The 15,375-nt window shown below is 36.3% G+C and overlaps 1 protein-coding gene across 11 annotated transcripts in view; it reads left to right on the forward strand.

The window, feature by feature from the left end:
- Nucleotides 1–15,375, forward strand: part of LUC7L2 (LUC7 like 2, pre-mRNA splicing factor) — a 64,409-nt gene that overhangs the window by 29,679 nt on the left and 19,355 nt on the right. For all 11 annotated transcript variants that reach the window (XM_073809978.1, XM_019947342.3, XM_019947227.3 and 8 more), the window contains 4 exons: nt 3,868–3,966; nt 6,982–7,092; nt 10,823–10,966; nt 15,091–15,267. In XM_073809978.1, coding sequence (XP_073666079.1) covers nt 3,868–3,966; nt 6,982–7,092; nt 10,823–10,966; nt 15,091–15,267 — 531 coding nt within the window. The remainder of the gene's footprint in view (nt 1–3,867; nt 3,967–6,981; nt 7,093–10,822; nt 10,967–15,090; nt 15,268–15,375) is intronic.

Here is a 15,375-nt window from a genome sequence, read left to right on the forward strand (position 1 = left end):
AAGTACCCTGAAGAAGTCAGCCTTTCTGGCCTTCAGTTCCTTTGTCTGTGGAATGGGAATAAAACTGGATCAGTGAGTGGTTCACAACACTGTACATTAAAAACTTCTGGGAGGCTTTTACAATTCAGTTTTTGGAGGGTTGGGCTTGGGCCTGTTTTCAGAAGCTTCCACTGATATTATTTAAAAGCTCCCCGGGTCTAGGTTGAGAACTGCTGCACAGGATCAAAGGTATTTCCAATTATGACGTCTTAACATTTTATGAAATAAGCATAGCATGAACAACTATAGCTGTGGAAATATATGCAAATAGGATTGTTGAAATGATTAATGTTAATTAAGATACTATTATTAAGAAATCAACAGGCTGGTGTAACAAAGGGGGTAACACCATTCTTTTTGCCATTAACTTCTTTCATTCCTGTCTTATTTTCCTGCATGGTTGTTTGTTGTTTTTTTTTTGCGGTACGCGGGCCTCTCACTGCCGCGGCCTCTCCTGTTGCGGAGCACAGGCTTCGGGCGCACAGGCTCAGCGGCCATGGCTCATGAGCCCAGCTACTCCGCGTCGCGTGGGATCCTCCCAGACGGGGGCACAAATCCGTGTCCCCCGCATCGGGAGGCGGACTCTCAACCACTGCACCACCAGGGAAGCCCTCCTGCATGTTTCTTATAAAGAGTGTTAAATGTTTTTCTGCAGTTTTTTCTTAATAAATGTTGCCTAATAAGCAGCTTTGAATTTCCACACAGTTTCAGTTGCTGTTTCTTATCACTGGAAAACTCCTTAGTTTGTTAATCCAGGGACTAATGAATGAGAGTAAGCAATGGGGCCTGGAAAATCTCAGCATCCTCAGCAACACTGACACTTTAGACCATTAGTGTGATGAGGACTTTTATAATGGTGGTGAATATTCCTTATTATTTCCGAAAGGATAACTTTGAGGACATTGTCTATTTATATTTTCCCATTCATTCCTTTACATAATTAAGAACTGAGGTAATATAGTTTTATTAAGAAACTTTTTTTTAAAGATAGTCATAAGATCTCAGAGTTGGAGGAAAGAATAAAAGTTATCTGATGGTTGAATTCTTTATTCACTACCCTAGAGAAATGGTTGTCTAAACTGTATTTGAACCTCTCAGTTATCTGGCAACTAGCTCTCAAGAAAGCTTATTCCATCTTTGGAAAGCTCTGATTATTAGAAGGTTATTTTCTTATGTTGAGAGGACTAAAGTCTAACTCTCTGGAGTCCCTTGGGACCATAATACACTGTGTTTCTGCTTCATGTTGAAAAGTTCTTCAGTTGACTTTTCACATCTTAATTCTTCTCCAGCTAATTACATCCGTTCTCTGGCTGTTTTGTATAGCTTTGTTTTGAGACACTTTATCTTGTTTATTCATATCACTTTTTTTTTTTTTTTTTGCGGTGCGTGGCCCTCTCACCATTGTGGCTTCTCCTGTTATGGAGCGCAGGCTCAGCGGCCATGGCTCACGGGCCCAGCCGCTCCTCGACATGTGGGATCTTCCTGGACCGGGGCACGAACCCGTGTCCCCTGCATCGGCAGGCGGACTCTCAACCACTGCGCCACCAGGGAAGCCCTATTCATACCACTTTTGAAATGTGTTAGCACACAACAGTGTGTGTTTTGGAGGAGAGGGGTTTGCTTTTAAAACCAGCCTTCAATAAGAGATTTCTCAACTTTGCTCATACTGTATTCTGTAAGTTAATTTTGTATCACATAAATTGATCTCAGTCATGCCACACTGTAACCCTTACTTTTGACTAGTAAGTTTTTCAGTTTGTCAGATTTTTTGTTCATAACCTAGTTATTTGTAAATTGGACTTCTTAGATGTAACTGTAGGACTTCATATTTATTTCTTCCTACTAAATTTTATCTGGTATATCAATATTTTTGAATCTTAATCCAGTGAATTCACCATCCTTTTAAAAAGCTTGGGATATTGTACAGAATTGATAATCATATCCTTTGTTATACACATGTCCACGTGGTTGGCAACCATGTGAAATAGGCAAAGTCATTTTTAGATAGTATATACAAAGCTAAGGCCCAGACCTATGTGCTGTAGATACTTGAGTCCTGTTCCCTGCTACTAGAAAGTTCCCTCTGAGTAACGCTGGCATATATTTACTTAAAGATCTGCTTTCTAAATCTTCTGTAAACCTCGAACACTCTTTTCTTGGCTTTTCCTAAGGTTAGTGTGCTTCCTCTCACTTTTTAGATCCATTTTAAATGTATCCTCTTCGGAAAGGTCTTCTCTGGCTACTTCATCCCAAGTAGCCTCTCACAGTAATGGGAGCATTACTGTTTTATTAGATCACTTAACTTTGTTCAGCGGCATAAGTATGGTTTATTATTTGCTTCCCCTCTTCTAGAATGTCAGCTCCATGAGGTTGGAGACTGTATCTTTTGTCACTTGGTGCTATGTCCCAAGCACCTGGCATAGTGCTTGGCACAAGTTAGGTACTCAGCTGTCAGTTGAAGGATGACTTTACTGCTGCAATGTTTTGTTGTAGTTTTGTGCATAATTTGTGTAACAAAAACAAAAGGAATATTTACTATACCTTTTTGAATCATTGTATTTACTTTCACCAACTTTGCAGAGATTCTGTGACATTCCAGTGATGGGATAGCATACCTCTAGTTGGAAAATCTCTGCTTTGCTCTGATCACCTTTAATCACATCTGTAATTATCTTTACATCTAGCCCATTTTTTTCTGTTCAGTATGCTTCCAAAAGGATTTCATGAAAGATCTTATCAGTTGCCCAGATACATGTAAAAGTGGACAGAACTTTAGAAATTTTTGTCTCAGATATGAGAAAAGCCTCTAATTGGGTAAATAATATCTAATTGGAATTTCAAGTAGAAGGATCCTAGTAGATTCCTTATTGAAATAAATATCTACTTGGTATTTATTTTATTTCCCTGACATATGCTTATCAAAGTGGGGCTAGATACTTATTCTTTGTGAAGTTATATTGGGTTTTAATAAATTATCTCTTTACTAGTTCACCTGGAGTCTTGTCTGGAATCTATATCAAGATTACCAGTCTATTGTTTGAGGACTCCATCTTTATTTGAAAATTAGAATGTTATTCAAAGAATATTGACTATAATTCAGCAGTTTGATTTGCTCGTTCTTCTGATTTTATTTTATTTTATTTATTTATATTTGGCTGTGTTGGGTCTTTGTTGCTGCGCACAGGCTTTCTCTAGTTGCGACGAGCGGGGGCTGCTCTTCATTGTGGTGCGTGGGCTTCTCACTGTGGTGGCTTCTCTAGTTGTGGAGCACGGGCTCTAGGTGCGGAGGCTTCAGTAGTTGTGGCCCGCAGGCTCAGTAGTTGTGGCTCGCGGGTTCTAGAGCCCAGGGTCAGTAGTTGTGGCACATGGGCTTAGTTGCTCCGTGGCATGTGGGATCATCCCGGACCAGGGGTCGAACCCGTGTCCCCTGCATTGGCAGGCAGATTCTTTACCACTGCACCACCAGGGAAGCTCTACTTTGATTTTAAATTAACTTTGTCTTTCTGTGTTAAAGGGCCAAGTGAAATATGTTTTGAGATAAAAGCTAGAAGTTCTTCTCAGATTCTGACAGGCTTTTCCTTGTCCATGTGTTCTTAAGTACACAAGTGATCATGGTTCCCATCTGTTGGTAGACAGAATTCATGCGGGTTATTCCATGCAGGCACCAAGTTTTATACCTGTCTGTGAAATTTTGTAATTTGAAAGTCCATAAATAAACATCTGTATGACTTAATCATTATTCTGAAGAGAATTGTGGTTGTTAATGAATTTTTGAAAAAGTATATTTTCTGTTTTAATAATATATGTCTTTTTTCTCCCCCCACCCAGAGAATGGATCTTGGAGAATGTCTGAAAGTCCATGACCTGGCTTTAAGAGCAGATTATGAAATTGCATCCAAAGAACAAGATTTTTTCTTTGAACTCGATGTATGTCATTTTGCTTCAAGTTAGATTATCTTTTGCAGTAAAATATTTTGAATATGGATTCATATCTCTTAATGGGAAAAGGCTCTTAGCAAATTATCTTTTTTGTGATTATATGAAGGGTAGTACTAAATTAAGATTATGTACTTTCTTGACTAACAATAGTTTTTAAAAATAGGTGAAACTGGGTATTTTAAGAAAATGTGTGAAAGTTGTGCACGTCATATATTCTTTTGAAAATTAAGCATATTCTTCCCAATTAAGATGGTTGTGATTAAGGAAATACCATCTTAAGCAAATGTAAACAACTAATTTCTAGTGTATATAAAGCCCTTTAATTACTGAATTTTTATTCGTATTTATTTTTGTATTTGTAAATATATATGTAGAGAGAGGGAGGATATTAAGGACAATGTTGCTTTTTATGTAAAACTAATAGAAGAAATATTAGAGGAAATAGAAGGTACAATTTAGGTATCTAAAGGGCTCAAACTCTTGACTTTTTTTTTTTATACAAACCTGAGAATAATTGGGACTTTTTTTTTTAATAGAAAACGTACCAATCAGCATTACGTAAAACAATACCGATGACCATAAACCTTTTATGTTTTATCAGTGAGGTAGTAGATGTTTCATTTGGTTTGGGAGATAAAGTAGTAAGTAGGGCCCCCCCGCCCCCCGATCTACTTTTTTGAACTTCCAGGAATTTCTGCTAATGGAAATGAAGTCATCAATGTAAACATAATTTAATATGGGGCTGGAGCAGTCAGGGAAACACCTTAAAGTGATTGTGTTATGATTTAATCTACACTGGGCATAAAATACAGCAGAAATTCACCATGTAGATGTAGGGGTATGGTGTTTTCAATCTTTTTCTCTTATGGTATGGTAATACATTGTTTTTACATATCAAGTATCTACAGATTAAATTTCTAGAAACAGAATAACTGAGTCAAAGGCCAGTTTTGCCTGGTTGCCCTCCATGAGAATTATCAATTTATACTCCCACCAGTATGTATGAAATTATCTATTTCCCATAGGCCACATAGTGTGCTGTCAAGATTTCTATGTAGCTTTGATAGATGAAATGTGAAATATAGTGTAATTTTAATTGGCATTTCTCTTATGAGTGAGTTTGAAAAAATTTTATAGATTTAAGATCTGTTTTTATTTCCCTTTCATTGAACTGTCAGTGTACATTTTGCAGGGGGTGGGTGCTATTTGCTAATCTTGGATGTTAGTATTTTTCTAATTGATTTGCACTGACTCTTTACAGATAACGAAAATTAGTCCCTTTTATCAGATAATACATTGCAATTTTTTCCTATTTCTTTTTTGGTAGTTGTGAGTCTTGCAAAATGTTTGTATAGTTGTCCAACTTATTAATCTTTTAAAAATCTATTCGATTAATTCAAAAGGCCTTCCCTATCCTGATGTGATGAGAATTCTATCTCATGATTTCTTCTGGAATTTTTATGGCTTTGTTTTATATATTTAAATCTGTGATCCAACTTAAATTTATTCTGTTATAAGGAATTGAGGTATAGATCTCCCTTTTTCCAGATAGCTGCTTAGTTGACCCAGCACTATTTATGGATTAGTTCATCTTTTTTTAAAGATAAAATTTAAACTAAAAGAATTAAATAGTTGTTTGTTTCTCATCACAGATAAAAGGTTTTATTTTGCATTTTCATGAAATTCATGGGTTAATCAACCATTTTTAGAATTTGATATGTGTTGAATAAATTTTTATTTTTAAACATTTGTGTTTTGAATTAGTTGTATTTCTCTACAGTAAGATATGAAAGTCTAAATCGGTTGGTTTGGGAATAAATCTTTAAAGTTTACTTTTAAATGAATTATTTAATTATAGATATATTAATATATGCCCGATGAGTGTCTTTTATATAAATATTGACCTGGATTTTTGCAGTGTAGACACTTCTAAAATTCTCAGTGGTTTATTCTTTGAGAAAAGGGCAAGTTTTTCTGATTGTAACATTTTCATTGTGAAAAATTTGAAAAGCACATGAAAACAGATTATTAAAAATTATCCGTATATTCAGAAATAATTACTGTTAACATTTAATGTATGCTCTTCCATTTTTTCTATGCTACTTTATTTTACAAAAATGAGATCTTGCTGCATTTAACGTTTTGTAACTTTTTATTTACAAATAAATCATGACCATTTTCTTATATCCTTAACGTGTTCTACTAACACCTTTTTTAAATGGCTGAGGATTAAATTTTCCAAGTGTTACCTGGATATTTAGGGTATTTACAACTTTTCACCATTAAAAATAACACTGTGAAGAGCATCTTTGAATATTAATTCCTCCATATACCTCTGATAACTTCCTTTTTTTTTAAAATTTTATTTATTTATATTTATTTATGGCTGTGTTGGGTCTTCGTTTCTGTGCGAGGGCTTTCTCTAGTTGTGGCAAGAGGGGGCCACTCTTCATTGCAGTGCGCGGGCCTCTCACTATCGCGGCCTCTCCCGTTGCGGAGCACAGGCTCCGGACGCGCAGGCTCAGCGGCCATGGCTCACGGGGCTAGTTGCTCCGCGGCATGTGGGATCCTCCCAGACCAGGGCTCCAACCCGTGTCCCCTGCATTGGCAGGCAGATTCTCAACCACTGCGCCACCAGGGAAGCCCTGATTACTTTCTTTAAAACAGATTTCTAGAAGTAAAATTACTAAGTCAGGGGTCATTTTTAAAGCTTTTGATAAGGATTACCATGGTGCCTTTTTATAAAGGCTGTGCTAGTTTGTGCTTCCTTCAGCAGAGCGTGAGAGTGGCAGTTTCCTTATAGCCTTACCTTTCCTGGGAATTATTTATGTCTATTCTTTGTCAATTTGATAGATGATGAATAGGTTTTCAATTTGTAACTGAACCCAGTTTTATTTTTTTATTCCCATGGTGGCATTTTAAATAATAGTGTAATTTGTGAGTAAAGATATTCATGAATAAGATGATTTCTCTTGCAGTAATTGTCTTTTAATTAAACTGTAGGCTATGGATCATCTGCAGTCATTCATTGCAGACTGTGATCGAAGAACAGAAGTGGCTAAGAAACGATTAGCAGAAACTCAGGAAGAGATCAGTGCCGAAGTTGCAGCAAAGGTAAGATTTTCAATCATTTCATTAATACAAAGTATAGTTCTACCTCACTACTTTTGTTTTAACTTTTTATTTTGAAATAATTACATCCATAGGAGATTGCAAAGACATATATAGGGAAATTTTACATACTCTCCCTTTAGCCTCCCCTAGGTTAACATCTTACACAACTACAGTACAGTATCATAAGCCAATAAATTGGTATTGGGCCAATCCTTACATTTAATTCAGATTTCACCAGTTAGGCATATGTGTGTATAGCTCTGTGCAGTTTCATCACGTGTTCCTTGGGTAACTACCACCATAATTAAGTTACTTAACTGTGTAGCATCACCACATACTCCCTTGTGTTACCCCTTTAGAGCCACACCCATTCCCCACTAGGCCCTGGCCACCACTAATGTATTTTCCATCTCTATAATTATGTAATATCATTGAATATTATGTAAGTGGAATCATGGAGTATGTATCCTTTTGAGACTGGCTTTTTTCACTCAACACAACTTCCTTACTATTCATACAGGTTGTTCATCAGTAGTTCATTCCTTTTTATTTTCGAGTATTCCATGGTATGTATATACCACAGGTTAACCATTCATATATTGAAGGACATTTGGGAAGGACATTGCGGTTATTGGCTAATACCAATAAAGCTGCAGTAAACCTTTACGTACAGATTTTTGTGTGGACATACGTTTTCATTTCTGTGGGATAAATGCCCAAGGATACAGTTATTGGATCATTTAGTAAATATATTTTTAGTTTTGAAAGCAAGTGCCAAACTGTTTTCTAGAGTGGCTGCACCATTTTACATTGCTGCCAGCAGTGTTAGTGACCCAGCTTCTCCACATCATGCCAGCGTTTGATGGTGTCACTATGTTTCTTTCTTCTCTTTTTTTTTGGCCGTGCGGTGTGGCATGTGGGATTTTAGTTCCCCGACCAGGGATCAAACCTGTGCCCCCTGCATTGGGAGTGTGGAGTCTTAACCACTGGACCGCCAGGGAAGTGCCACTGTGTTTCATTTTAATCATTCTGAAAGGTGTGTGGTGATATCTCACTGCAGTTTCAGTTTGCATTTCCCTAATGACTACTGATGCTGAACATTTTTTTCACGTGCTTATTTGCCAACTGTATAACCTCTTTTGTATAACCTCTTCAGTGAAATGTTTGTGTATGTCTTATGCCCATTTTCCAAATGGATTGCTCATATTTTTAATGTTGAGTTTTGAGTATTCTTCAGATGTTCTACTCTACTCACTACCTTTTAAAAATGTTTTGTTGACTACTTATATGCAAAAAGTAAATAGAAAAGTACAGTGAACCCCAATGGATTCGAAGCCATCAGTCTTGTGCTATTGTTTCATTATTTTAAAAGCAAATTCTAGACGTCATATCATTTCACCTCTTAAACATAACCACAAAATTACATCCATAAAGGTAACAATTTTTAAAAATTATCCAATATCCAGAATGTGTTCATTTTTCCTGTGTAGAGTTGGTTTGTTGAATCAGAATTCAAAGTCCACATATTGACTTTTGTTGGTTTGACTACTACTTTATTCAGTATAGTCTGGCACATTTTATGAAAACGCAGAATGGAGACAAAGTTACTCAGTAGAGTTTAGGTGACGTGATTAAATATAGTGCTCATATATGTGTGTACAAAGGGAAATGGATTCCTTTGTTTGAGGAGAGGGTTACCTTTAACCAACTTTTTCTGGAAAGTTCCCTTAAGATGGGGACTGTAAAGATGGGTATCCTAAAGTACAAGGAATCTCATTTCTCATGGTTGAAAGAGATCCACAGGTGTTGGCTAGACCCCAGCTGTATTGATTTATACAGTATTGTATTGGTTATATATCACCACAAAAATGCTGTTTAACAGACTACCTCAAAACTTAAAACATTAAATATTTATGTAGCCCATGAGTCTATAATCAGTGACTTAGGCTGAACTTGACTGGGTAGTCATTCCTGTCTCAGCTGGGCTCACTCACATGTCTTCCAGTCGGCTGGAGGCTGCTGAACTATGGCCTAGAAGGCTAGCCTGGCCATGTTCCCATGGTGGTAGCAGAGGTGCAAAAGTATCAAGCCCAGTCATACAAGCATTTTTTAAGCCTTCCCCTATGTCATATCTGCTACCGTCCTGTTAACCAAAGCCAGGTACATGGCCAGGTTCAGAGTCAGCGTTATGATGGTACTTAGTTACGTAGCAAAGGGCACAGATGCAGGAAGGGTGAAGAGTTTGGGTCGTTAATGCAGTCATTCTGTGGCAGGTATTTACAGAAGATAACATTTTGTTAAAAGTGGTAGGATAATGATAACAGAGTTGGGGATTTCTTTGAGGGACAAATATATTGGATTGAGGTAAATTTAAGAAGGAAAGATTACTGGCACACTACTTTGTTGGGACTGGATGTCCATTGCAAATCAAAACCTTCTTTGCAGAACTTGCCTGGTAGTCCAGTGGTTAAGAATCCTTCTTCCAATGCAGGGGGCACGGGTTTGATCCCTGGTGAGGGAACTAAGATCCCACATGCCATGGGGCAACTAAGCCCACGCGCTGCAATGACAGCCCGCACTCCACAACTAAGACCCAGTGCAGCCAAAGGCGAAAACAAAAACTTCTTTACTAATATTATTGGCCACACAGGCTGAGTACTTATTTTGTAGCCAAAGTAAAGACTGTGTTTATGTTATCATATGCTGTTAAAACAATAAGAATGAACTAGATTCCCACGATGATGGTGGTGGTGAGGAGGAGGCATATCAAAACGCAAGGCAAGAATTAATCCTAATGGAAAGACATGGACTAAGAGAGAAGGGTGCCATGCTTGTCTACTGAATATCAGTAACGTGCTGCGTGCATGTACAGGCAGGTTTTCTCGTTTCTCACAACTTTGTGAGATTATCCGTACTTCTCAGATGAGGAAGTAGATTCAGGTTATGTAATATGGCCAAAATTGCATGGCTGTCAATTGGTTTGGCAGTTGGACTCTAAAGCCATATCTTTGCTTTAAAGAACATCCTCCAGTTCATTTCTTTTACTCATGTTTGAGCGTATGCTATTTCTTGGGCATTGGAAATACAAAAATGGTATATAGATGTCTTTAAAGTGGTGTGATATATATAAAAGTAATGGTCATAGAAGATACAAAGATGCACAAAGGAGGGTATTGCCCTCTCTGCTTAAGTGTCTTAAGTGAGGGTAAGGTGTGGTGATTGATTGTTCACCAGTGCTTCACATAATAGACTCTTGAGTTGAATCTTACTGAATAGACAGACATACACTAGGCAGGTAAGGGAGGTAATAATGGACGACATCGCAGGAAGAGGGAGCAGTACGTGCAAAGTCACAGAGGAAGAAAACAACAGGGTAAGTTTGGGAAACTATAAGTGTAGATTTGTTGTGAAGTTGGAGAACAGAAAGAGATAGTTTGGAAAGGTACAGAGAGCCAAATTGTGTACAAAAATGTATTTTATACTTGGAATGCACTGCCGGAGCAGAGGTTGAGAAGTAATAGTTACATTGAGATCAGTTGTACCCCTGAATTCACTGAAGTAAAGGCAGGCAGGCTCAAAACATCTTGATGTCCCACCAGTTCATTTATGATACGCTCAGAAAGCATTAGTTATACTCATATTGCCTTAGATAATTTATGTCTTTTTATACAATATTTTGAACTTTGGTACATTCTGCTTTGTATTCATGATCTTTTCTGATTCTCTCCAGGCAGAACGTGTTCATGAGTTAAATGAAGAAATCGGTAAATTGTTGGCTAAGGTGGAACAGCTAGGAGCTGAAGGGAATGTGGAGGAATCCCAGAAAGTAATGGATGAAGTAGAGAAAGCACGGGCAAAGAAAAGAGAAGCAGAGGTAACTAAATTCTTTATGGTAGTTTATAGAGCCTTAGTGTCTGTACTTCTAAAGAACATATATTTGACTAGAAATTATTGAAAAATTTCTACTATTTCTACTATTAAAGGAAATTTAAACCAGTTTAAAAATATTTAACTAGTTTGTATCATACTAATGGGTTGTATATCAAAATTAGTGGTGGTTTTGGAATTTAGAGTCATTGATCCTATTGAAATTTATAACTAGTAAATGAAATTAACTAAACTAGCTAGTCATACACAACAGTCTCACACACAATCCACACACGTGCAGTCTTCATATACATGGTCACTATGATACCCTACCCCCTACTCCATGGCCCATGCAACTATAGTATTCTCCCTTCTTACTTAGTACAGTCTGCTACCACATTGGGAGCCTCCTCTCATTCTTCCTCCACAGCACAGATCAAAATCTGATATCCTGCAGACAAAGTTCTATTTTGTTTGGTCCCCCTGGTATTTTTTAGAAAATCGAATGCCTTTGGATGAAAGTGTACTCTCCTCTTTACCATAGTCTCCATTGTTCGTAACTGTACCACACCTGGGTTTAATTTTTTCTTACTATCTAGCCTTTTAAGGCAGAAGCTCAGATAATTGGTTTATTTTTTAATTTTATTGAAGTATAGTTTATTTACAATGTGTTAATTTCTGCTCTGTAGCAAAGTGACTCAGTTATACATATGTATTGTTTTCTATTCTGTTTTATCACAGGATATTGAATATAGTTCCCTGTGCTCTACAGTAGGACCTTGCTGTTTATGCATCCTATGTATACTAGTTTGCACCTGCTAATCCCAAGCTCCCAATCCTCCCTCCCCACACCCCTTAGATCATTGATTTTAGACCATTTAATGCTGTAAGTTTTCTTCTAAGCACGATGGTAGCTTAGAAGGTATGAAACAGATTTTCATAGATTGTGTTTTTATTTTCATTCATTTCTAAATATTTGCTAATATTGCTTTGTGATTTCTTTTTTAACTTGTGGGTTTTGAAGGCATGTGTTTAGTTTTTACATATTTGGATTTGTTTTTTGTTTGTTCTTTTCAGATTTTTTCTGTTAATTTTAATTCAATTCTGTTGTGGTCAGAGAACATGTGTGTGATTTCAGTTTTCTTAAATATGTCAATACTTGTTTTGTGGCCCTGCATATGGTCTGTCTTGGTGAACTTTCCATCTGTACTTGAGAAGAATGATATTCTGCTGTGTTAAATGGAGTGTTCTATAAATGTCAATTGAGTCAAGGTAGTTAATAGATTTTTTCAAGTCTTCTGTATCCTATTGAGTTTTCTGCCTATGAGAGGAGCGTTGAAGTCTCTATAGTTGTGGATTTGTTTATTTATGCTTTTCATTTTGTCAGTTTTTGTTTTATTTTGAAGCTCTGTTATTAGGCTAATAGACATTTAGGAGTGTTGTATCTTTTGATTAATTTAACCCTTCATTATTTTGACATGTCCTTCTCTGTCCCTGTTAATGTCCCTTGTTTTGAAATCTCCTTTATCTTACGTTAATAAAAGACTCTCCAGCTTTCTTCATAAGTTAAGTTGTGTACTATAAACCCTAGAGAAACCACTGGAGGGGAGAAAAGAGTTATAACTAATAGTAGCAATAAAATGGAATCCTAAAAAATACTTAATCCAAAAGAAAGGCAGGAGAAAAGGAACAAACAACAGATTGGACATATAGAAAATAAATAGTGGGATGGTAGACTTAAACCCAGTGTACCAATAATTACATTAAATGTAAATGGTCTCAACAATCCAATTAAAAAGCAGAGATTGTGAGACTAGATTTAAAACAAAACAAAACAACAACAAAAAACCCCCACAAGACTTAGCTATATACTAGCTACAAGAAACCCACTCTAAATACAAAGACACAGAGTAAAGGTTCTAGGCTGGAAAAAGATATACCAAGTAGCCATTCTAGATAGTTTTAATGTCTTAATATTAGGATTTCTTGAAATGTAGTTAATATCAATCCAGAAAATAAATACTATGAATTTTAAAATGCACAAAGTATTTTATAGCTAGTTTATTTCCCCAGAAGACTCTTGGGTAATGAAGCTAGCAATCATTATTACTTTCCTTCCATATATTGGAGTTTTCATAAAACTTCATATATATATATACTTGGTGATTTACTAGTATTACCCAGTAGCTCAATATTGTTAGCCTGTTATGTATTATCAGTTGATTTTTACTTAGGACAGTGCATTAAAATGTTTACTTTCCTATTATAGATTGTGTTCAACTGTACGTAATAGGAAACTTAACTTACAATGACTGAACCAAAGAAGGGTTTTGTTTTTCTCATTTAATAAATACTTGAGGTTAGGAAGCCTGGGGCTGGTACAGTAGCTCCATGATGCCATCTAGCATACAAGCTACTTCTAACTTTAAGTGCAGCCATCCTTACTATGTGGATTCATCTTTATGCTTATCAGTTTGTGGTAGCACTATGGCCACTAAGCCTAAAGCCTTTCCTCTATGCGTAAGTAGAAAGAGGAGGAATAACAAGGCACAAAAGTTGAGTTGACTCGTCTTGTGTGTTGTGTTTTCAGTTTTCCTTTTTAAAATTTTATTTTGAAATATTTTAAGAAAAGTTAACACATCGTGTGAAGAATTCCCCTATGTCCTTCACCCAGACTCTTCAACATTTTACCACATTTGCTTTATCATTTTCTTCCTACATGAGTGTGTGTGTATATTTTAACTGTTTGACAATAAGTTATAAATATGCTGCCTCTTTATCCCTAGATACTTCAATGTGTATTTCTTAAAAACAAGGATATTTTATTATGTAACCACAGTACAGTTATCTGAATTAAGAAGTAACATTGATACAGTACTATTAATTAATCTGAAGACTTTGTTCAGTTTTTGCCAGTTGTCCCAATAATGTTCGTTTTGAGAAAAGAAAATTTTTTTTGTTTAAGATCCAGTCCAGGATCACGTATTGCATTTAGTTATGTTTCTCTAGAGTCTAATATAATCTGGTACCTCAGTCTTTGTTTTACATGATCTTGACAGTTTTGAAAAGTATAGTCTAGTTATTCTGTAAAATGTCCTTCACTTTGGATTTGTCTAATATTTCTCTCTCATTAGATTTTTGAGAGGAATACCACTGAAATAATGCTACAGCCTTATCAAAAGGCATGTGTTAGTGGTTTGTTCATTTCTGGTGATGTTACCTATTTTTCCACTGTGAAGTTACTGTGTTTCCCTTTTGTAATTAATAAGTGTCTTGGTATTGACATTGTAAGTATTCTGTTTTCCATTGCTTCTTGATCCACAGGTTATAGCAGCTGTTGATGATTTTCGTCTGAATCTGTTGACTCCTTTTTAAAGAACTTTCCTGTAGATTCTGTCAAGCAGTGTCCACTTATATCTCCTTAGCAAAAGCTACATGGAAGCTTGGAAATGTAATGTTTTTAGCTGGCCATGCTGCTGCCTCAAACAAAAATCAGAATCCTGTTAATAAGGAAAAAGAGTAGAGTGGATACGCAAATCCACTAATAATTATTATTTCATTAATGAACTTAATATAAATAAAATGATTTGAGTACAAGACATCTTAATCTCCATAAGACACCTTTCATCTTTGTCTTTAGAGCTACTCTGTTTGATGGGAAGTCTTATCATTTGTACGCCCTGTCTGCATTTACATAGGGGGGAAATGATATGTGGGCAGGAAGGCAGTGGAAGGAAGCTGTAATAGTATGGAAGACATGCAGTCCTTTTCCCAAAGCATGAGCGACTGCTGCTTCCTTGATCCTTCACTGATGTATACTTTTGGGGTTGCTACATCTCATTTTTAACGAAAATTATAGAAAACAGAACATTGAGAAAGCCTTTTAAGAAAGTTGTATCATGTTACTGTTATGGTATTTCTTGACAAAAGAGGCTCTGATCTTTCATTTCCAATGGAGAAGTCCCGAGGACAGAGGATTGGGGTAATGGGGAATCTGTAATATTCGTGACAAAATAGTCATGCTTTTGTGTGTTCATTAGAAACATTTTTGGTATAAACATAGTGTATTTTGTGTAATTGTATGATTTTAATGCAGTTTATATGAACATTGTTTCTGTCACTTTTGTTTAGGAAGTTTATCGGAATTCTATGCCAGCTTCCAGTTTCCAGCAGCAGAAACTTCGAGTCTGTGAAGTTTGCTCTGCCTATTTAGGTCTTCATGATAATGACAGACGACTGGCTGATCATTTTGGGGGTAAACTGCACCTGGGATTTATTGAAATAAGAGAGAAGCTTGAAGAATTAAAGGTACATTGGTAAATTAATATCCCTCACTTCATCCAGTATAGCCACTCATTCTTTTGATCTGTGTAAGTTGTCTTTTTGTGTAGTATTCTTGATTGTGATTCAAGACTA

This window comes from Tursiops truncatus, chromosome 9 (genome assembly GCF_011762595.2).
Source record: "Tursiops truncatus isolate mTurTru1 chromosome 9, mTurTru1.mat.Y, whole genome shotgun sequence".
Classification (NCBI taxonomy): domain Eukaryota; kingdom Metazoa; phylum Chordata; class Mammalia; order Artiodactyla; family Delphinidae; genus Tursiops; species Tursiops truncatus.